The sequence below is a fragment of the Zingiber officinale genome, chromosome 6B (genome assembly GCF_018446385.1).
Source record: "Zingiber officinale cultivar Zhangliang chromosome 6B, Zo_v1.1, whole genome shotgun sequence".
Taxonomy (NCBI): Eukaryota; Viridiplantae; Streptophyta; class Magnoliopsida; order Zingiberales; family Zingiberaceae; genus Zingiber; species Zingiber officinale.
The window spans coordinates 136,582,811-136,604,308 of record NC_055996.1 but is presented as its reverse complement, the minus strand read 5'-3'; the positions used below and the strand labels follow the sequence as shown (position 1 = coordinate 136,604,308).

General features: G+C 38.2%; 3 protein-coding genes and 1 pseudogene across 3 annotated transcripts; all 4 read left to right on the top strand.

The window, feature by feature from the left end:
• Positions 1–3,926: 3,926 nt before the first annotated feature.
• On the top strand, positions 3,927–7,455 carry LOC121989785 (probable GTP diphosphokinase RSH3, chloroplastic). The gene is made up of 6 exons (XM_042544027.1): positions 3,927–4,750; positions 4,834–5,019; positions 5,656–6,116; positions 6,198–6,356; positions 6,431–6,779; positions 7,029–7,455. The coding sequence occupies exons 1-6, from the start codon at positions 4,121–4,123 to the stop codon at positions 7,284–7,286; spliced, it is 2,043 nt and encodes a 680-aa protein (XP_042399961.1). The 5' UTR covers positions 3,927–4,120; the 3' UTR covers positions 7,287–7,455.
• A 3,797-nt stretch (positions 7,456–11,252) lies between these two features.
• Positions 11,253–14,731, top strand: LOC121989784 (annotated as a pseudogene).
• LOC121991620 lies at positions 11,355–12,419 on the top strand. Its single transcript, XM_042545604.1, has one exon. The coding sequence runs from the start codon at positions 11,355–11,357 to the stop codon at positions 12,417–12,419; it is 1,065 nt and encodes a 354-aa protein (XP_042401538.1).
• A 4,646-nt stretch (positions 14,732–19,377) lies between the features above and the next one.
• On the top strand, positions 19,378–19,800 carry LOC121991619 (cyclin-dependent kinase inhibitor 1C-like). Its single transcript, XM_042545603.1, has one exon. It carries the CDS (start codon positions 19,378–19,380, stop codon positions 19,798–19,800), a length of 423 nt encoding a protein of 140 aa, XP_042401537.1.
• The last annotated feature ends 1,698 nt before the right edge of the window (positions 19,801–21,498 follow it).

Sequence of the window (21,498 nt, the reverse complement as noted above, 5' to 3'; positions counted from 1 at the left end):
CAATATTTTTATTATTTAATAAAAAATATTTTCAAAATTGAAAATTGAAAAATAAAACCAATTTAACTAAAATATTTTTATTTACACATATATGCTAAAATAAATGAATCTTATTTATTTAATAAGAGGAGATGAATCCAAAATAGGATAATTGCAAATTTCAAATTCAAATCTAAGAAGAAGGAAGAAAACTTAGCCAATGCGATGAGAGATCTTTAAATTCAATCTTATGCTTTTGGAGATAAAGGAGAAGATAAAAATAACTTCGTATCATCAATTGGAGCGTGGATGGTGAGCAACTCTAAATCTAATGGATCTTCCCCAAAGATAAAATCTTCATCTCCTTCAATAGTTGGAAGAACAACCTTTTTATAGGCAAGACACGGCTCTCCTGCACTAGTCATGTCACGATTGTGCCTCCGGGCATGATCAAAGTGTGAATCTTCTTGAGAAAGAAGATAATGTCATGTGATTTCACAAGGCCTCCTATGAATAGGCTTTGGATGAGGGACACAGTTGTGAAATTTCACACCGCTTGTCTATGAATAAATTTTGGTAAACATTCTCAATAATACGTCGCAATTGAATCTCAAATTTTAGATCTTTTATTGATTAATGAGAAAGATTCCTAATAATACATCGTAGCTAAATCTTGAATTTTAGATCCTTGATTGATATATCTGTAGAAATTATTAATAAACTTTGAAATTATTTTTGACGTGAAAAAAAAAAATTAACGTAATTTAATTTTAGACTTTATCAAATTAATTTAGACTTCACCAGATTAATTAAGAGTTAGTTAAAAAATAATAAGAAATTATAATTTTGCTTCCAAGATCTTTATAAAATATAAAGACATAATGTTTCAGAAATTTCTTAGTTGTCACTTCATTTTCTCTAAACTAATTCAATTAAATTATTTAATAATTAGTAAAATTTCTTCAGATAATGAAAAAAAACTATTTATTTAGATGGTATAGGTTGGAAACTTTTAGCTTAACATAGATTATGTGGATTTTAGTACTTTGAGTAATTTTGTAATCGAAATCCTAGATTGCCTTTTGACTCGATCATAGTCTTGTACTCCACCTACTCTAATTGTTTTATTAATTAGAATAATTTAAGGAAGCTTAATCTCATCTAGAACCATAAAGTTAAAACCTTTTGTCGGCTACCAATTAAGTCAATGTCTTTACCTAATTAAAGCTCATGTTAATTGCGCACATCAATAGTTAATTTTAGTAAAATTGGTCATAAGTTAATACGAGCGATGGATGCTAGAAGTAAAAGACGCGTTGGAACAATTAATAGATCCCGATCGATCGACATACTAAGCGATTTCAGGGTCGAGCTTGAACAATCGATTAGTCCTTAGTAGTAGGAATAGAGTCAAAAATTTCATATCAAGAGATCTCTTTTTCACCCTCTATTCATATAATAAAATTAATCATAAGTTAATACGAGCAATGGATGCTAGAAGTAAAAGACGCGTTGGAATAATTAATAGATCCCGATCGATCTACATACTATACTAATTATCTGGTGGAAGTTAATTAATTAATTAAGACAATAATAATTAATCACAAAGAAGATAAAATAAAGAATAATCCTTGAATTACTTAATTATAAATATTTGGGAAAAAACAAATTAATATTCAACTATGACATGTCGGGCTACATACGTTGACTTGACTTTAGAAGGGAGTCAACATGCAATCTCTAATTCTATATGTATCTAAGAATAAAATAATTATTTATACAATTTTGTATTTTTAGTTATTAATGTGGATGGTAGAAGGCCACAAATTAGTTTGTTGAATTTCCATCCATATGTTTTTGATACCCAAAATCAAATGTTGGTCAATTCGGTTAAAGTTCTCAAAAGATCTATCAAGTCAAACACAATATCCGCGAAAGAAGTTAGCCGGTTCGACCAATCGCGATTCAAGTTCAATCGAATCGATTGCCGCGATACCTTGACTTGGTTCGGTTCACTCTTCGATTTGGTTTTGAAAACCAGGATAGCATCCAAAGATGATGCTTTCGCCAACCACCTTGATTATGATGGTGAGAATACTAATTAAGTAATTAGTTAATTAATTAATTAAGTGGGATAATCTAATCCACTAATTAGTAACAAAATAAGGGTCAATCAACATCGATCAGCTACGACTTCAATCCTTATCCAATTTGAATTAAATAAATATGGAAATTAATTAATTGTAGATAAATTGATTACATTTATCTTTAATTTTCGACCTATCACAACGTCTGAATATTTGTGGCTCATTAATAAATAAATAAATGAATAATTAACTAAAAGTAACTATGCGAATCTCTCAGTTTGATCTGCCTCCTAACTCAAATAGACTCCTCAGTCCTTGTCCAATGAACCATCAATCACTCAAAATCAGATTTAATTTGTCTTTTAATAATAATTGACTATTATCGATAAGGACAAATAATTAATAATAAGTTCTTTTTTTCCTCGGAAATGTAAAAAAAATCACTTTGTTTTAGATTAAGAAAAATAACCACTATTTGTTTCAATTCGAAATTTTAAATTATTTTTTTAATTTACCCTTTTTTTTATTAATTTTGTTGCATTGCTATTGGATTTGGGCCCGGCCCAATTTGTCTGACTAACTAACTATAGCCCCAACTTGCGGGTTTAGGTGTGAACTCACGACTAAGCTACCACTGTGATGATCAAATAAGCGACTAAACTTGACTTGAGCTCTATTTATTTAGATATTCTCGGTGTTTTCATTTAAATTTATTTGATTATTTAAAATTTTTATATTTTAAATTTTGATATTAAGTTTGATTATTAAATTTGATAATATAAAATATTTATTTATTTAGTAGATTAATAAGAAATATGATATTAACTATGTGTTTGAATGACAGCCCATTCTAAACGGGTCAGATCTTCGAAGATCTCTCCTCATTCTAAATTGACTATTTAATTTTGGATTAAAAAATCTAATAGATAATTTATTACGTTATTAATAAATACAAATTGACACACTAATTAAATAAATTTAAAAATCTAAAAGTCTAGACAATCAAAAACTTAATAAAAAAATTAGATATGATATTCCATATTTATCTCTTATATCCATGGGAAAATAGCATTATTTGGATAAATTAATTTGCTCGTGTTTATGACGTCACTGCCGTTGGCATTATTCCCAAATGAGACATCAGCCAGTGCCGCGTCTAGAAATCAATCTCCACACGTGCTGAATTCCTGCTGGTAACGGGTTACAATCGGTACCGGATTTTTCTGGTAAAGCAAGTAACGGTTGCTATCGAGAGGTAGCGTAGCGGGTTGGGCTGGTAACGCGCGACGGTCGTCATCGAAGACCGTGTGCGGCCCACGTGGTGGACTTAGAGAAGGCTGCGTCGACGCTGTGGCTACCCAGCGCTGTCCACGTGGAACGGCGCCGTGCCGTTTTAAAAATCTTCTCGTTACTGTCTCCTCTTGCGTTGACGAATATGCCCTCCTGTCTTAGACTCTTACCCGCCGGCGGAGTTGACCGTTGAAATTGTAGTGTTTTCGAAGAAAGTTGACATTTTTTTCCGTCCTATGCTTATTTTGGTATTGACTTTCATAAATTTCAAAATATTTTGAATTCCTTTAAGATTGATTATTTTGCTAGCGAAATATCTCTTCTTTTTTTTGTATTTTTTTAAAAGTAGAATATACTAGATAAGAAATGTTTTGATAATAAAGAGAAAATGTTAAATTTGTAAACATTAAGGGGTCATTTGTATTTTTTTTTTAAATATTCGGAGTCGTAAGGAAGAGTGAAAATTTCAGTTTAAATAAATAGTTGAGATAAACCAGTGAACTAAATCAAGGACAATTTAGTCATTTCAACAGCAGCAGGATTCTTCTTCTCCCCCGGCGCAAGAAATCAATCGAGCTCTCGCTGTCCAACGAACCAGGACTCGCACCTTCCTCCCTCCCCCGATCTATATCTGGGGTTCCGATTCCGATCGCCACTGGATTCCGCCATTTCATTCTCCAGATCCCGATCTGTTGGAGCTAGGTTTTCTGATCGCCGAGGTCGGTGGCGGAGGGTAAAAGGTCGAGTTTTTATATCGGATCCTGATGTCCGTGCCGACGATCGCGCTCTACGCGAGCCCGTCCGCTGGAGCAGCTATCTATGGCTTCGCGGACTTCGATCTCAACTCCCGCTCCACCTCCCTCGCTGCCCATGTTTCTTCCTCAGCTCCGAGGCCCATCGGCGGCGGCTTGTCCCGCATCTTCTCGTCTTCTGCTGCCACGCGCCACGTCGGCGGCGATGATTTGAGATGCGACAGGCCGGACGAGCTCGGGAGCTCGTACTCGTATTCTTCGTCGCCTTTCAAGTGCCGGGACCACAGCCCCGCGTCGGTGTTCCACGGTCCGTGCAGCGGGAGCGGATCTGCCCGGAGCCCGCCTCGGATGAGGAATCCGATCGGGAGCGATTGGAGAACGGGAAAAGATGGGTTCTTCAAGCGTTTCGTTCGGAATGCCGTCAGCCCTTGCCTGGATTACGATTCCCCCAGCTTCTCTGGCAGCCATTTCTGCATCGAAGAGTTGCCTTTTGGTTTTGATGACTGTACGATGGACATGATGCTTCCTTCCGATCGGTATGCCGAAGAGTTGCTTGCAAAGGCTCAGTCAAGGCATGATATTTTCCATGAGGAGATCGTTGTTAAGGCTTTCCACGAAGCAGAGAGGGCTCACAGGGGGCAGGTTAATAAATTTCTCTTGTTAGAATAAAGGATCCTAACATGTATGGTGTGCTAAGAAGGTAGATTTCTTGTTCTTAATCACAGATGAGGGCAAGCGGAGATCCTTACCTGCAGCACTGTGTTGAAACAGCTGCACTGTTGGCGCAGATTGGGGCTAATGCTACAGTAGTGGCTGCAGGTCTTCTACATGATACTCTAGATGATTCTTTCATGGATTATAACCATATTTTAAGGTCCTTTGGAGCTGAGGTAGCTGATTTAGTGGAAGGGGTATGCTTTTTTCATTCTTTCAAAATGTTCCTTTAGTTATGGCATCTGTTATATTTGTTGCTTATGAATCTAATAATGTGATTTTGTTTGCCATAGTTCTTCTACTGTCCAAGGCAAATGAATATCCGTATGTTTCTTTTTGCGGAGACAAATTGTTTTTTCTTTTCTATCTTTAAAGTGTTGTCAAAGTTTAGTGTAAAGCTAATAAAAATTTGAAGTTATATATTACTCTCTAACTATGTTGATTGTCAAGCAGACGACCTCATGCAGGAAAGAATTCAGTGAAAACATTAATAGTTAGCTTGTTTGATGATACTGAATAGTTTTTGCCATTTCCATTTTTCTCTAAAGTTCATAATTTTGAGTTCAGTGGCAAATATTAATATTTCAATCTTGTTGCTAGTTGTTGTCATGATGAACTTCTGGTTATCCCTTTGTTTCAGTTTGCCCACCATGTTTCAGTTTTCTATCTATGCAGTTTGCATCATTTCACACTTGAACAACAGCACTGAAACTTTCTCGTTTCCGCAAACTGTTTGTTTAAATTCATTCTTTAATTTTGTTCTGTGGTAGTTGTGATGACTAGAAACATTCTCTGGACTTGTACAGGAATATGCTAATAAATTGTTGTTGCAGGTTTCTAAGCTGAGCCACTTGAGCCAGCTTGCTCGGGATAATAATACCGCTAATAGAAATGTTGAGGCCGATCGTTTGCACACAATGTTTCTTGCGATGGCAGATGCTCGGGCAGTGTTAATAAAGCTAGCAGATAGGATTCATAACATGGTGACATTGGAAGCTTTGCCAATGGACAAGCAGCAGAGATTTGCCAAGGAGACTCTGGAAATCTTCGCTCCGCTGGCGAGTAGATTGGGAATCTCAACTTGGAAAGGTCTGTTGGAGAACTTGTGCTTCAAACATCTGCATCCTGTGCTGCAGAAAGATTTGTCCAAGCAGCTTCTTAATTCCTTCGACGAAGCACTAGTTGCATCTGCAGTACTGAAATTAGGAAAAGCTCTAAGAGACGAGGATGTTGCTTACCATTCTCTCTCGGGGAGGCACAAAAGCTTGTATAGCATTTATTCGAAGATGATCAAGTATGTCTTATGGGTCTCCACTTGCCATCTTCTATTGACAATGGGTTTATTATGAATCTAACAGTGACCCTTTTTTTACAGGAAGAAGTTGAGCATGAATCAAATCCATGACATACATGGTTTACGCTTAATAGTCGAGAACGAGGATGATTGTTACAAAGCGCTTGAGATTGTTCATCAATTGTGGCCCAAAGTTATGGGAAGATTCAAGGATTATATAGCTCATCCCAAATTTAATGGGTAAGTTTTTGTTGACCATCAACTAAATTACTTATATATAGATAATCCTTATTCATTGTAAACATTACTTGCAGATATCAATCTCTTCACACGGTTGTCTCGAGTGAAGATATGCTTCCTTTTGAAGTTCAGATTCGAACGAAAGAGATGCATTTGCAGGCCGAGTACGGGTTCGCGGCACATTGGAGATACAAGGAAGGAAACAAGAGACACTCATCTAATGTGCTTCAAATGGTGGAATGGGCAAGATGGGTCTTGAGTTGGCAATGCACAATGATAAAAGTCGAAGGACCGCACCAAGAAACAAACTCGACGGACTCACCATGCCCGTTCCCTTGTCACTCTGAAGATTGCCCTTATTCCTACACTCAGCGGTGTGCCCACGATGGTCCTATCTATGTCATAATGCAGGAGAATGAGAAGGTGAGCTTTTCTATACTCCCATCCCTAAACAATTGGAGTAAAACACAGCTTGAAAAACATTCACACAAGTTTAGTTTGTCGGAGTATCGGTTCCTTGTTATATAGCCAATTGAGCATGGAAGACCAAATTGTGATTACCGTTCCAATTCTTCTTAGTTATTCATTGTGTTCTTAACAATGAAATTATTAGTTCTTTGTCTTTAAACAAAAGTCTAACAAAATGTAACACAAGGATAACTTTGTTTGCAGATGTCTGTGCTAGAGTTTCCGGCAGAGTCCACCTTATTCGACCTGATGGAGAGGGTTGGAGGTGCTTTCTCTATGAAGTCTGATCTGAGGCCGAGGGTAAACGGTCAGCCGGCGGCGACCGACTTGAATCAGAAGCTCAAAATGGGCGACGTGGTGGAGCTGACTCCAACTCTTCCCACCAAGTCGTTGACAAAGTGCAGGGAAGAAATCCAACGCATGTATGAACAAGGACTGACTCTTTCAAGCAGAGGCGGATAAGTTTATTAGCATTGATATAATCTCCAACATTCATTCTTAATTTCTTCAAGTGTTCATATGCAAATTAATGATTTTTTTTTTCCTTGTAAATATGTGCTCACATGTAGAAATGATCGAATACAAGATTTATAGATTTTTTAGATGTTGAAAAATTGTGGCTTTGAGTGGATTGCTTCTGCCAATGCAATTTGTTCTGGCAAGCAACAGATGCCTATAGTTGTTCCAATCATCTATTACATCAATTCATTTCAAGACCGCCGGCAGCACGCACCTCGACGGTGAGGACTTGGACAACAAGATGCTGAATCACTTCGTTCAAGAGAAAGCGTACGAAAGAAGGAAAATGCAAAGGGTATAAACGTAACCTTTGCGGTGGGAAGGGGATGTGTCAGAGGGGTGCCCAAAAGCACCGCTCTATGCATCATGTTCTGATACTACAGACTGGCATTTAACACGAAAATGTATCCTGATTTTGTCAGATCGAAAAAAAATAGAGTTGGTAATTTCTTGGCAAAGGTATTCGTCGCAGGCGTCTCCTAGCATCGAAAGAGTAGGTAAGATTATTATTATTCCTCGGTCAAAAAGTTATATGTGGAGTGGCTTTATAATTCAAGCATTGCGGATGATTTTGCTAGTGATTTGGAGGGGTTGAGAAGGATTTAGAAATGGCGAGCGAGAGCGAGATGGATTTGTATGCCGTCCTAGCTGCTACAGCAGCACACGTAGCTGCTCAAGCCGCTGCCATAGCTCCTGCCGCCTCCGCCCCTCTCGCCGCCGCCGCCGCTGCAGATCCCGCCGCCGCCCTCGCGCCCGCCCCCGCCCCCGCCCCCGCCCCCACCCCCCTGCTGTCGCTCCTGTCGCCGGGGATGTCTTGGTCTACAAATATATTATTAATAACTGGTAGAACAACACTGTAGCATTCGGCATTGAAGGGAAGAAGGAACGTCCGATGATGGAAAATACATATGAATTTAGAAGCAGTTATGGCTATCTTGTTAACCGACCCATGTTATTTTATCGCCTCCATTTGGAAGAAGAAACGAGTAAAACATTGAGCTGCTGTCTGATTTAATTTTTTTTTTCATTAAAAAAAAATATTATTTGCCGTGTAGAGTTTATCTGTAACTAATAATTTAAATTTATTTACGAACACGAAATCTGAAAATTTTTACACGAAGAAAAATAAATAAAAAACAAACCAAAAAAAAAATGTTTGAAGTTGTTTCTTTAAGTTTTATCTTTTGTCATGGACTGAATTGCTTACTAGCTGTCACATGCTCAAGCTTAATTGATCGATAATTTTTTTTTTTTGTTTTCTTGCATATATGTTTGAATGAATATTCATTGTGCCTTTTTGAAATCCTAAAGCATGCACCTCTAATAAATATGATTGGAAGTTTATTGAGTATTTTCCTGGGTTGAAGATGTATGGTTCTTGTGGGAGTTTTGCCTTGAAGGTAGCTAGCTGTCTAGAGCGGAAATAATATTAGTGAATAATAGTAAACACACCATATGAATGGTCTCTTAGTAATTAAATACTAAAATGATGGACAGTTCAGTGGGAAGCACAAAGATCATGGATAGGTCATTAGAAGGAAGTGTGGCTTCTGATGTATCGGGAGAAGTACAAATGGAATAAACAGATTGACAAAAAGAATTAGTGTGGTTAAACTTTTGTCTTCTGCTGATGTATCAACTATCAATAAACAATAGTGGGGTTAAACCATCTCAGTTGCATGATAGTCATTCAAAGAAGTTACATGGCACATAGTACAATGAATTATATATGAAGAATCAGTCATCTTTGACCACTACAACACTTTTCTGGAGAAAGGAAATGCACAGTTTGTTCTATATTTTCTGAAAAATAAACAATCTGATTACCCATCATTTTTCTATGCAGGACAAATTGATGAAAAGGAACGCTTGACCAAATTCTTCTGGGTAGATGGACGGTCTAAAAATGATTTTGCCTACTTTGGGGACGTAGTCTTGTTTGACAACCTATACCTTTTGCAATATTTGTTGATGTGAATCATTATAAGAAAATTGTTATATTTGGGAATGCATTAATTCTAGGTAAGTCTGTAGGATTCTTCGTTTGGCTATTTAATACTTTTGTGGCTGCTATGTCTGGTGGAAAACTAAAAATAATTTTCACATATTGATGTGCTGAATTGTCCCAAGGGTTACTATCTCTTTCCCTCATGCATCCCATCGGTTTTGTTTATGGCATATATTAAAAATTGTTCCAAAAAATCATTCTGTGTTCAACCATGAACTCAACTTTCACAATGATTTTGAAGATAGGATATTTGGAGGTATGGGACAACTTGATTTCTAAACATGTGGCAAAAGACGATTCGCTCGCCCCCAGCGCCCCCGCCAATCCGTCCCTAGGTCAACACGGAACTTGATTTCTAAACATGATCTTCAAAGTAGTGTATGGTTGAAGGATTTGTACCTGAGCAGAGAGAAATGGGCTCTTCCTTGCCTTAACAGTTCATTTTGTGCTACCATGATGACAAAACAATGGACTGAAAGCATGGATAATCTCTTTAAGATTCATTTCTACAGGAAATTGCCTCTTCCAAAATTTATACTTCAAGGCCTTAACTCAACTACGTGAGAAGGAACTCATTGAAGATTATGAATCTAGGCAAACTAAACCTGCTTTATTGGTTGCAAACATACAGAATAAAGATGTGTTTGTTGCTAATGTAGCCTTTCTGATCTCTTTATTGCTAATGTAACCTTATTTGATTATGCCTAAATTAATATTATTTTTATCTTTTCCTAAATAAAAAGAAAAAAAAATCCTAATGATCATGACCAGACGTGCCTATTGACTTCTTTGCTTTTGACTGTCACATCAGTTGACCTTCTTGACTTTGACTCAACTTGGATGGCCCACTATATTCACTGTATCAGTAGGAAAAAATTCCTTCTACAATTAAAATCGCACATAGTCGCACAATGGTATATATTGGAATAAGACTAATTAAGATGATTGATTTTGATCCCTTGAGATATAAAATCATTTTAGATCTTTCCATAACTCCCGTCTTTTAGATTTGCTACCGTTTAATTTGTAGGAACTACAAAAACCTAACAAAGGAATAATTTCATCTCCTTGTGTGTAAGGTAAAATAAAAGATAGTATAATATACAAAACTTTCCTCAATGCGTGATTCATCTATTGTTTTATATGATAGTAATTTATTGTTATACCAAGACTACCCTTCTCCCTGATGTGTAAGGTAACTGGAGAAAAAAGATTTAAGCACTACTTGAAGCGGATCCCTACATAAACGATGAGCAATCACTTGTTCTTTGTTGATTGAGATATAAACGCTAAGCCATGTTATTATGACTTAAAAGGAGAGATAATGGCCATTTAATCAAGAAAAAGATAGATTCTTTCAAGATGTCAAACTAAAATGAAAGTTACAACAACACTAATACCAATAAAGAAAATGAAGTTAGCGCATGGTTAATTATTTTCAAACCCAAAAATATTATATTGCACTTTTTTTTGTTCCTTAGAATAAAGAAATTTTTTTTTAATGGTCGATCACTTTATTTAGTTTAACATTATTTTCTCCATTGTTTGGACATCACATCATATTTGTGTGATATGGCATACGAGAGAACTTTTTAAAGTAAGTCGATTAAAATTTCAAAAATTTATGAATATACTGTTAATGTAGAAACCAAAGAATTAGTATAAATGAAAGCAATATATTAAAGTTTATAATTATTATTATTATTTTAATTTTAAAATACAATAGTGAAAACTTATATTCATGGAAATAAAGGACTAATTTGTAAAAGTAAATTATTAAGATTGTTTTGGGCTTTCCTATGGATTCGTCCAGCGCATATAATGCTGCTGTGGGCCACAATCCCTCACGTAATGGCCCAATTTGGAAAGAGGTTTTAACTATCGATTTCGATCTCAATCGATCAGCAGCGTCTCACCTCTCTGGCGGATGTTTTTTTCGCGTTCTTCGCATCACGATCGCGTGCTCAATCTTCAGCAGTAAAGCTTCGATCTTGCCCTAAATCATGACGCCTCTCCCCAATCGCGCGCAGAGAGCGAAGAAGCCACTGAGCGCGCAGCGAAGAGGAGGGTCGATTGCTGTCGGATTGCTGGCTCTTCTTCTCGTCGGCATGATTCTTCTAGCCACCTCCATGAATTCTAATGGTTCGGTTGGATCACTGACCCAATCTGATAGGAAGAGCGAAAGGAATCATGTTGTTGCTGTTGCATCTGTTCGATCCCAACCTACCGCCGAATTCGTCAACAGGACCGAAGTCATATGGCAAATTCCCGAGTCCCCCCAGGCCGTCGTCTTCATAGCTCATGGTTGCAACTGCCGAGCTACTAATTTCTGGGATCGATCCGCTCATTGCCCGCACTGCGTCGGTCTTCCAGAAGACAGGCTGATTGTCCTCAATGCTCTAGGTCGCAGGTTCGCCGTCGTTGTTGTTTCCAGCCTCGGAAGATGCTGGTCTATCGAGAAGGACGTCGGCATTGCTAAAGGGATACTACAATGGTGGATTGAGAACCACGAGCTCCAAAAGCTTCCTGTCACAGCTCTGGGAGCTTCATCTGGTGGTTATTTTGTTTCTGCGCTGGCAAAGGAGGTGAATTTTAGCAGCGTAGCGCTCATGATTTCAGCTGGGGTGTTCGGTTCCATGGGTGTTCCAGTTGGGTATCCTCCCACTCTCTTTGTCCATATGCCTAAAGACCTGCGTGCAAAGAGGCTGATAGAGAAGAACATGGCTTCGTTGAAGAAGAAGGGTGTTTCTGTTAAGGAGGTCAGGTGTCTGGAGTTCCCATTGACTCGTACGCTTTTGACGGAAAGGATCCCTGGTTTGGATGAGGCAGTATCTGCCAGTGTATTTGAGTTGTTTCAGGAGAAGGGTTTCATTGATGAGAGGGGATATTTGAAGAACGATGGACGAGCGACTCAGTGGAAGCAAGCTCTTAAGGAAAAGGATCCCTCAATGGAGAAGTATGAATGGCTTGATCATGTAGAGGAGGAGTTAAATCTTGCGTTTGCATACCATGAGATGACCAGCTTGCCTATTGGTGATATTCTCGACTGGTTTGAATCGCACATGTAGCCAGTGGCTGTGTAGTAAGCTGAAAGATATTTTGAGTTTGGACATCCGACAGAAATTTACCAGTTGAAAACAGTTTCTGGTGTCAAAATATCAAGAGTTTCAAAATGCTGTATGAGCATCACTGTAGTTTGATCTACACCAGGATAATTGGAAAAACATATACTTGTTTAATTGCAAAGACTTTATCTTTATTTGACTCTGTCAGGATTTGGATGATATGAATATAGAGATCATGAGGAATACCTTGTACAAGGCCTACCTTGATGATTTCTATAACTTCTGTCAGGTAAACACTTATGACATATCACAATATCTATGATTGAAAAAGATAGTTTGTTCTACTACTTTTGGCTTAAACTGTTACGTCAAAACAGAAACTAGGTGGAGCAACTGCTGAAATCATGCCCGACCTTCTTGCATTTGAAGCTGATAGAAGGGCTGTCAATATTACTATAAATAGGTGAGCCAAAATTAAACTTCAGATTATTCAAGTGGTGGCCATGTTCATCGTATTTTTTACCCAACACATTCATCAAAGTTAAAAAATTTGTAAGCATGAGATTTTTTGCTCATTAATTGAGGGCTTGGTTTTATAGCATTGGCACTGAGTTGACTAGAGATGATCGTCGGAAGCTTTATTCTAATTTCGGTTTGTTGTATGGTTTTCACCCTTCTATCATATAATCATTTAGCTTGTATTGGTTGTTTGCACTTTTCTTATAGATTTTTTTTTTTCTTTACAGATATCCCTATGGCCATGAAGAACTTGCTATCTGTGAGGATATTGACCAGGTAAGATAGTTAAATTGCTTGTCGAATTAGATCATCTATTTCCAAAGTTTGAGTTTTAGGAAAAACTAATTTCTTTTATTTATAACACTCCCACAGAAGTTTGATTGGGCTGGATTTGCCTAAGTCCAATATGCCCACTTGGGTATAATATAGGGCATTGACAAGATTCCAGGACATGACTTGTTGTGATACTATTTTAAGCTATAAGGAAAAGCACTTGATCTATATTATTGTGTTGGTCTTACCATCCCTTACATTTTTTTGATGAAACACACTGACCTATCCTAGAAGATCAGAATTCAAAGTGTTGAGGAACCAATTTCAGTCCCAAACTCAAATGGCCATGCACTAATGCCAACTTGTGCCAACACAAGGTATAGGTCAGCATAGGTGAATAGCGCTGACTGGCATCAATTATTTATAGGGAGATTAAGTGACAAAAAAGGAGAGGGAATGAGTGTATCAATTGCTATAATGCCATGGTAGCTAGGATATGTTAGAAAAGAAGCTTACCATTCATCTCAGTCACCACATATTACTTGTTGGGCCTTCCTTAATTCCTTCATCAACTTTGCCATTTGACAGTCACTGTCAACAAGAAACAAGACATCTAATTTGATTTTGCATTACACCATTGTGTTGCATTTTAATGTAGGTGGGGAATGGTGACATCTCATCCAAAAAGTGTCAAAATCACTCACATTCAGATGCATATTGCCTAAGTTGTATTAGTATCGAAAAAGGCCAATCCGCTCTTTCTTGAAATGTTAGTCATCTCATAAAGATCTAGGGATAAAAATATGTTAGTCATCTCATAGAAGGAATAGAGAAAGGGATGAAAGAAGTTATTTAAGTTGCAGGAAGGAATAGGTATTGGGAAAGAAATAATTCTTGTTGTGTTTAATTGGAGAGAAGTATAGAAGCCGAAATTTCAGTTGGGGACTAAATCGTGCCTATCTGTCAAGGACCAGTTGGCATTTGTTGATCAACCAAGAAGGTTGGTTTTTCTTCCTTCCAGTTCCACTCTAATTTGGTGTAGACAATATAGCTTGTTGGAAGGAAATAAATTGTCACTTTCTTTCTCTCTCATTTAAAGCAAGCACACCTTAAACATGATTGCATTTATATTTTTGTTTCAGGTCCGTGGTGTGATGGAAAAATATCCACCATACCAGTCCATTTTTGCCAAGATATCCTATGGAGAAAGTCAGATGTTGGACAAAGCATTTTTATGAAGAGGAAGTAAAGAGACTCTGTTTGGCTTTTGAGCAGCAGCTAAGCATCATCCACCAATCGCTTGATAGGATAGATTAAAACTGATTTATATCATCGTTGCAAATCATTAACTAATAAAGATAGTTATTCATTTTAAGATTGTGTGGCTTGCCTGATCCACCTGACTCTGAAATTTTTTTATTGCGAGTCTAGATTAATTTAGTCAATTTGCTTGCTCTCTAATTTTGTATTGACAAAAGGAAGGATATCACTAACTTTCCCCTAATTCCGATGTTTGTTGTTTATGTTCAACTTCTCAAACTTTTCCACCATCTTTGTATCTGGAGGATTTTGTCGATCCTTTTGGCCAAAGACACTTCTTTGACATGGCTATTTTATTCGGAGGGTGTGTTTTCCTTGATTTTACACGTACTGCGATTGCTCATACAACAGAACTTGGTTCACAAGAATCACACTGCATTTGTGTTAATAATCCAATTTGCTCGATATATGAATCTCTCATGGAATTGTAAGTTTGAGATAATTGAATTTTCTTCCTGTTTTCTTAAAAATACCAAATTGCAGAATTCTCTCTACATGCTTGTTTAATGGACGTTGTTCTTTTTGGATGTCTGGTGCAAAGTCTAGATAGATTAACGTGCTGACCTGATAGTTGACACGAAGTCTAGACGGGTCGACGGGTTGATCGAACGTTTGTCAGGTAAGTTAAGGTAAGTCATTGGAAGAGAGTGACTTGGTGAGGACACGTTCCCAGTTAGGGAACTTAGACGCCGATCCAACTTAGAACCATTTAGGAAATCTAAGTTGAGATTTTGACTAGATTCCGGTCTCGGTGAGACAGAATCTAATTACTATTCTTTTGTCATAATTGTGCTAACACTTTGTTTTACAGGATAGTATAATTTGCATTTGTCTCAAACTAACATTTTCTTGCAAGAAATTGATTGCTGGAAAATGGGGGTCCGGGCGCCCGGAGTAGTGCAAATCTTATCTCGTCGCAATCATCGCACGTGGAGCTCACTGGTTGGTTGGGCTACTTCACGGTCCAAGCGCCCGGAAGGGATCCGGGCGCCCGGAGCTTCCTATATAAGGAGGGTGAGCCCTGGAGCAACGAACAACAACAACATCTTCCAACGACTGCTCTACTGTGTTGTGCTCCTGCGATGCTGCTTCTCCGACGACCTGCTAAAGTTTTCTTTCTTTCATTATTGTCGATATCTTTCTTAATAGTTCTTGTACTCAATATTGTAATCTGATTTTACAAACTATTAGTAATTTCCCAATGAAAGCACTCGACGAGTGCGGGCCTTGGAGTATGAGGCGACCAAAGTTCTGAACCAAATAAATTGGTTTGTGTTAGCATTATTTTACTTTTATTCTTCCGCCATGCTTACTCTAATTCAATACGATAAATTTTCGATCGTTATTCCCCCCCTCTAGCGCTTTCACGATCCATCACATGTATCGTCATACTAATGAGCATAGGAATGCTTTCAAACACATTTTTAGATATTTAGGTAGTACCATTGATCAAGACATTCTACTTCATCGTCAATCGTTTCTTACTGTACCTGTCTTTTTTGATGCAGTCTGGGTGAAAATAAAGATGATTTTACATCCACTATCATTTATATTGTCTATCTTAGATGAAATCCTATTTTCTAGAGCTTAAAAAAAATAACACATTGTTGTTCAATCCTCTACTGAAGTAGAATATTGCTCTGCCATGATCACGACTACCGAACTACGTTGGCAATCTTGTCTTCTCTTCTTGGCGAGCTTGACTTCTCTTCCTACAAAAAGTCGACTTGTCATCTACTACGACAATATGGATGTCACCAATTTCTATTATAGCCCGATGTTCATGCTTTCTTACAAATGTTCCGAAACTATTTTCACCGACTCAAACTCAAAGTTTGAAACTATTTTCACCGACTCAAACTCCAAGTTTATGATGTGTTTCTTGAATTACATGGTGAAGAAATGAGATTCAAATTTCTCTTACAATTGAATTCAAAGTTGTACCTTCCATGAGGCCAAGGAAGCAACCGCCTCAGGGCCCGATCCAAGAAAGGGCCCATTTTTTTAATGATACCAAAAAAATATGAAAGGCACGAACCCTAAATAACCACTAAACCCTATTCTCATGGCTCCGAGGCAAACATCGACACATGACTATGTTGAATAAGTGTGAATGGAGAAAGGTGGAAGAGAAGATGCTCCATTGTGAATGAGACTTTAGTCCCACATTGGGAGTTTCAAAGTACTTTTGTTGGTTTATATTGATTCACATACATTGAGGATGTGAACAAATGCATAGGGAGAGGCTCTCTCTCACGCGTGGGTGTAAATCCAGGGCCCGGATAGCATTAAACCAAGGTGACTCGTGTGTGAGCGCGACCTGTGCACACGAATGCCAGACCGGCCGAGGCAAAAACTTGCCCAAGTGGAGCAACCAATATTTTGCCACGTTAAGTTTTTTGCAGCTATGAAATGGATGCATTAAATTCGATATTAATGTAGAAGCAAAACGACCGAGGAATATTGAGTGAAACGGTGGGCGTTGCACTGCTCGGTGAGTAATGGTCATTAATCGACCATTAACCCTGACATTGATCTTAGCTCCTATATAAGGAGGCTCTGATCATAGGCAGAAAAGAAAACACAGAAGAAACAAGCAGAAATTCTCCGCCTCATTCCCCTCCTCTGTCGTGCAACTCCTACTCGGCAGAGTGCCCGTGATAGCGATCAGGTTCCTCTCAGTTCGCCGTGATCACCAGTGCTTGGTGGAGTTCACGGTCAGACCGTTGTATCCTGGGAAACAGACGACCCGAGTAAGCCTCAAAGCACATCCGGAGGTGGGGGCGAATCTGTTTCAAGGAAACTGCGACTTGTAGGCCTTAGTCGATCCTCTCGGTCGACCTACCCGCTCGGCCGACCTACCTGCTTGGCCGACCCGACCTTCTCTCTGCCGACCTGACTGCTTGGTCGATCCGCCATCTGTTCAGCCGATCTGCCCTCTGGGCCGACCCGACTCCTGCTCGGCTGACCTGGCTTCCGCTCGGCCGATATGACGTGCTCGCTCAGTCGATCCGCCCATTCGACCGATCTGCCCTCTCGGTCTTTTCCCCGCTCGAGCTCAGCTGTTCGGCCGACCGACTCCTGTCTGCTTCGACTGATCTGTTCGCCGACCTGTCTGCTGCCCGGTCTACCTTCTGACAGACCTGCCTTCCCGACCCGTTTGCTTCGATCGGTCTGCCTCTCGCTCGACCGGTCTGCCTCCTGACAGACCTGTCTTCCTAATCTGTCTGCCTCTCGCTCGGCCGGTCTGCTTGACCAGCCTCGTGGTCTGCCCGACCTGCCTCTCTGATCTGACGAAGACTTTGCACGATCGGTCATACTGCTCGGTCGACCTTTCTGATCTGCTACGCCCGCCCGATCAACACAGTGCAGACTGCCTTCATCACTTGGCAGAAACCAACCTCTGCTGGCAGCCTGAGATCATCCGCTTTACTCTTTTCAACAGATAAGTGAATTTAAATTCGATATATTTAAATTCAACTAATACCCCGAAAAATCTCTGGCAAGATTGTTTGTAAGCCAACAATCTTGAAACAGATTCGATTCTGTTAAGATGGCCACGGAACAGAATATTGAGGTGCAACAGACTCAACACGTGCAGGCCCCCTCCGCCCCAATTGGAACTATGCCAATTAGTCATGGAGAAAAGCCAGAGAAGTTCAGTGGACTGAACTTCAAGAGGTGGTAGCAGAAGATGCTCTTCTACCTGACCACGCTCAATCTGGCTCGGTTCTTGACCGAGGACCCTCCCAAGCATGCTGAGGATGCTGATGCGCAAACCATCAGTACAGTGGAGGCATGGACTCATTCTGAGTTTCTTTGCCGAAACTATATCCTCAATTGCCTTGCCGACTAGCTGTACGCTGTGTATAGCATGAAGAGAACGGCTAAAGAGCTGTAGGAGTCCTTGGACAAGAAATACAAGATGGATGATGCAGGGGCAAAAAAGTTCAATATCTATCAGTATCAAGATTCAAGAAATGAAATTAAGGTAGCGTTTGGTTTGGGTGCAGGAATAAGAATGAGAATGGATTTGATAGACTGGAATGAGAATGGATTTAGCCATTCTAATGTTATTGCTTAGTTTATAAGCTGAGATTAAGTATGATTGTCAATACTATTATTTGAGTTTGTTAGAAGTTTGGAAATACAAATACAATAAATATCATATTTGTCCTTAAAATAAGTAATAATATTCCTATAAGGTTTATATATATTTTTATCTCCAAAATTATTTCTATGTTATTTTGTAATTATTTTCTTATTTATTAACTTGAAATATAATTTATTACCTTAGGTTTTAATTCCATATTCTATTTTTAGAAACATATTCCTAATAACTTGAAATATAATTTATTATCTTAGGTTTTAATTCCATATTCTATTTTTAGTTTGTTTCGTATTTAATTAAGTTTGTTATTTAATTGAATTTTGTATTTAGTTGAGTATTTTCTTTAAGTGTTTTAAAAATTTTAAAGGATGTTTAAAATAATTTTCTAAAAGGATTTTTAACTGTTTTGAAAATAATTTTCAAAGATTTTAAAAAGAATTTTTAAAAGGGTTTTAAAATAATTTTAAAATTTTTTTTTTCAAAATCATTTAAAAAAAGGTTTTAAAATATTTTTAAAAGAATTTTTAAAAAGATTTTAAAAGAATTATTAAAATATTTTTAAAATAATTTCTAAAAGTTTTTTTTTAAAAATAATATATTGTTAATTTAATTAATATTTTAGATTTAATTAACATTATTAAACCAAACAATTTAATTTCCTATTATTCCATTCCTTTCCAAACCCTAAATCCTACTTAACTATTTAAACCCCCTTTCCTTCCAACCCTACCATCCACGATGGATACCGATCGCGATCGCCGCGTTGTGGCCTTGGCAAACGCCGCCAAGGCCTACGCAGTCGCCGCCGTGGCGGCCTACAGAGCTGAACGCCTCGGCGTAGGCCACCTTGTTGGCGACCCAGCTGCCGCTGCTGCCGTGTCCTACAAAGCTGCCGTCGCGTCCTGCGCAGCTTTAACCACCTGTGAAGCTGACGACGCGGCCTACCCAGCTGCTGCCGTCCCCGTCGCTGTCTCCGACCCCATCGCCGCACCCGTCTCCGTCCCCGTCCCCGTCCCAGTCCCCATCGCCGACCCTGCCGCCGACCCCGTCCCAGTCCCCGCCGCCGACCCCGTCGTCGTCCCCCGTCGTCCCCGTCGACAACCTCCCCGTCGACAACCTCCCCGTCGACAACCCTCCCGCCGATGCCGCCGCCGCCGCTGATCCGTCGTCGTCCCTTTCATCCCCATCACTTGTTTTAGCTTTGGTTAGGTTTTGCTAACGGCAGATAAAACTTTCTAAGTTGTTAGTTGCACATATGGTCTTACCATGGGGGTCATCGTCCCCTCTTTATGTGACTTTTGTGAAGTTGTTTCTTTAGGTTTTATCTTTTGGCATAGATGATGATGGAATAAGTTTATTTTCTTAAAAATCTTGAATTAGATGAACTTCACTTTTAGATTGCATTGCTATTATAAAATGTTTTTTTTTTACGTTTTGCTTATCAAGTTTTTGTATGATGATTTTTGACTATTTTTTATGTTCTTGATTTAGTATGTTTGCTAGTACTTCAACACCTATTGTTGTGGTTGTGTTGGTTGGAGTTTGCAGTCATATTGATGTGCTTACTAGCTGTCAAATGCTCAAGCTTAACTGATCTTTAATTTTACTCTTAATATCATTCCTAGCTATTAAGAGTAAAAGTTAATTAGTTTTCTACATGCAAATTTAGATTTCTATAACAATGTACTTAAATTAGAAATGTTATTGATCAATGCTATTTTTAAACTCTTTCTAGCTACCTGAGTTCATGCTGTCAGCCAATTTTCCAAGGCTTTAAGCCCAGCCAGATAGCAGAAACTAATCCAATAACTATAACAAGGCACCGCACGCACTGTGAATTCCAAGGAAACAAACCATCTCAGATATGAGTAACAAGGCACCGCACCGCACGCACTGTGATCAAATAGCTCAGTAATTCGTCTTCAGATTATATAAAAAAAAATAAATCATAGAGTTAGTTTATATTCGACTGTCAAATAATTAAGAGATTTTTTTTTTTTCAAAAGCATGCGTCTGTCAGAAATTATCTCTTACTCCATTTTAGCATATCTATCATCCTCTAACCAATTGAGTATCATCCTCTAACCAATTGAGTATCCCTTGAGAACAACTCTACAATTAATTCGTGCATCTATTTTGAATGGTGTTTCAGTTTCCATCCAACTTGCCTAGCTATTTTGAATCAATTTTGGTTTGGTTTGGTTGGATTCGGTTTAATTTGTTTAGTAATTGAGAGACAGTTTTTTTTTGGAACGGGTTGAATCCTAACTTAAGCCAAGATGTTGCGCTAATAGATGTTGTGTTAAATTAGCCCATTGAAAAAAATAATAATAAATAGCCAGATTTGGTAACAATAAATTTGGCACGCTGAAAAAATTTCAATCATAGCTAAGAATGACCATAGCCCCAGGGATTTAACATCAATGATATCTGATAAAATAATAACTTCAAATTAATGATTTATTATGATAATGTCGGAAAAAAACTTTTATTTATATTAAAAGAATCATAAAACAATAAATTGAATCATCCATTTAAAAGGGTAGATATGGATAACCAAGACTCTACTTCTTTAATTAATAAAAAAAATGATAATCTCAGTTAATCTCATTGATTATTTTTGGGATGATTAATCTGGTCCCACGAAAGTTTTTCATCGATCATCAGGATAAATCAAGAATTTGGTGTCTTACGAAAACATTGGCAACCACCACTTATATCCACTACCACTCCATGCCATCATGCAATCAAAAAACATTCAAGAATTTCTCCCACAATAAAAACAAGGAACAAGAAACCCCATCGACCTTTTAACTTTTAGATACGATGAACTCTATCGCAAAAAGATTTAAAGCTTTT

Bases quoted from the DNA above. Each gene is read 5' to 3' on its own strand.
- LOC121989785 (XM_042544027.1), top strand. From the start codon at position 4,121: ATGTCCGTGCCGACGATCGCGCTCTACGCGAGCCCGTCCGCTGGAGCA. The intron at 4,751-4,833 runs GTTAATAAATTT...TCTTAATCACAG, and splicing joins AGAGGGCTCACAGGGGGCAG to ATGAGGGCAAGCGGAGATCC. The intron at 6,357-6,430 runs GTAAGTTTTTGT...CATTACTTGCAG, and splicing joins GCTCATCCCAAATTTAATGG to ATATCAATCTCTTCACACGG.
- LOC121991620 (XM_042545604.1), top strand. From the start codon at position 11,355: ATGACGCCTCTCCCCAATCGCGCGCAGAGAGCGAAGAAGCCACTGAGC.
- LOC121991619 (XM_042545603.1), top strand. From the start codon at position 19,378: ATGGATACCGATCGCGATCGCCGCGTTGTGGCCTTGGCAAACGCCGCC.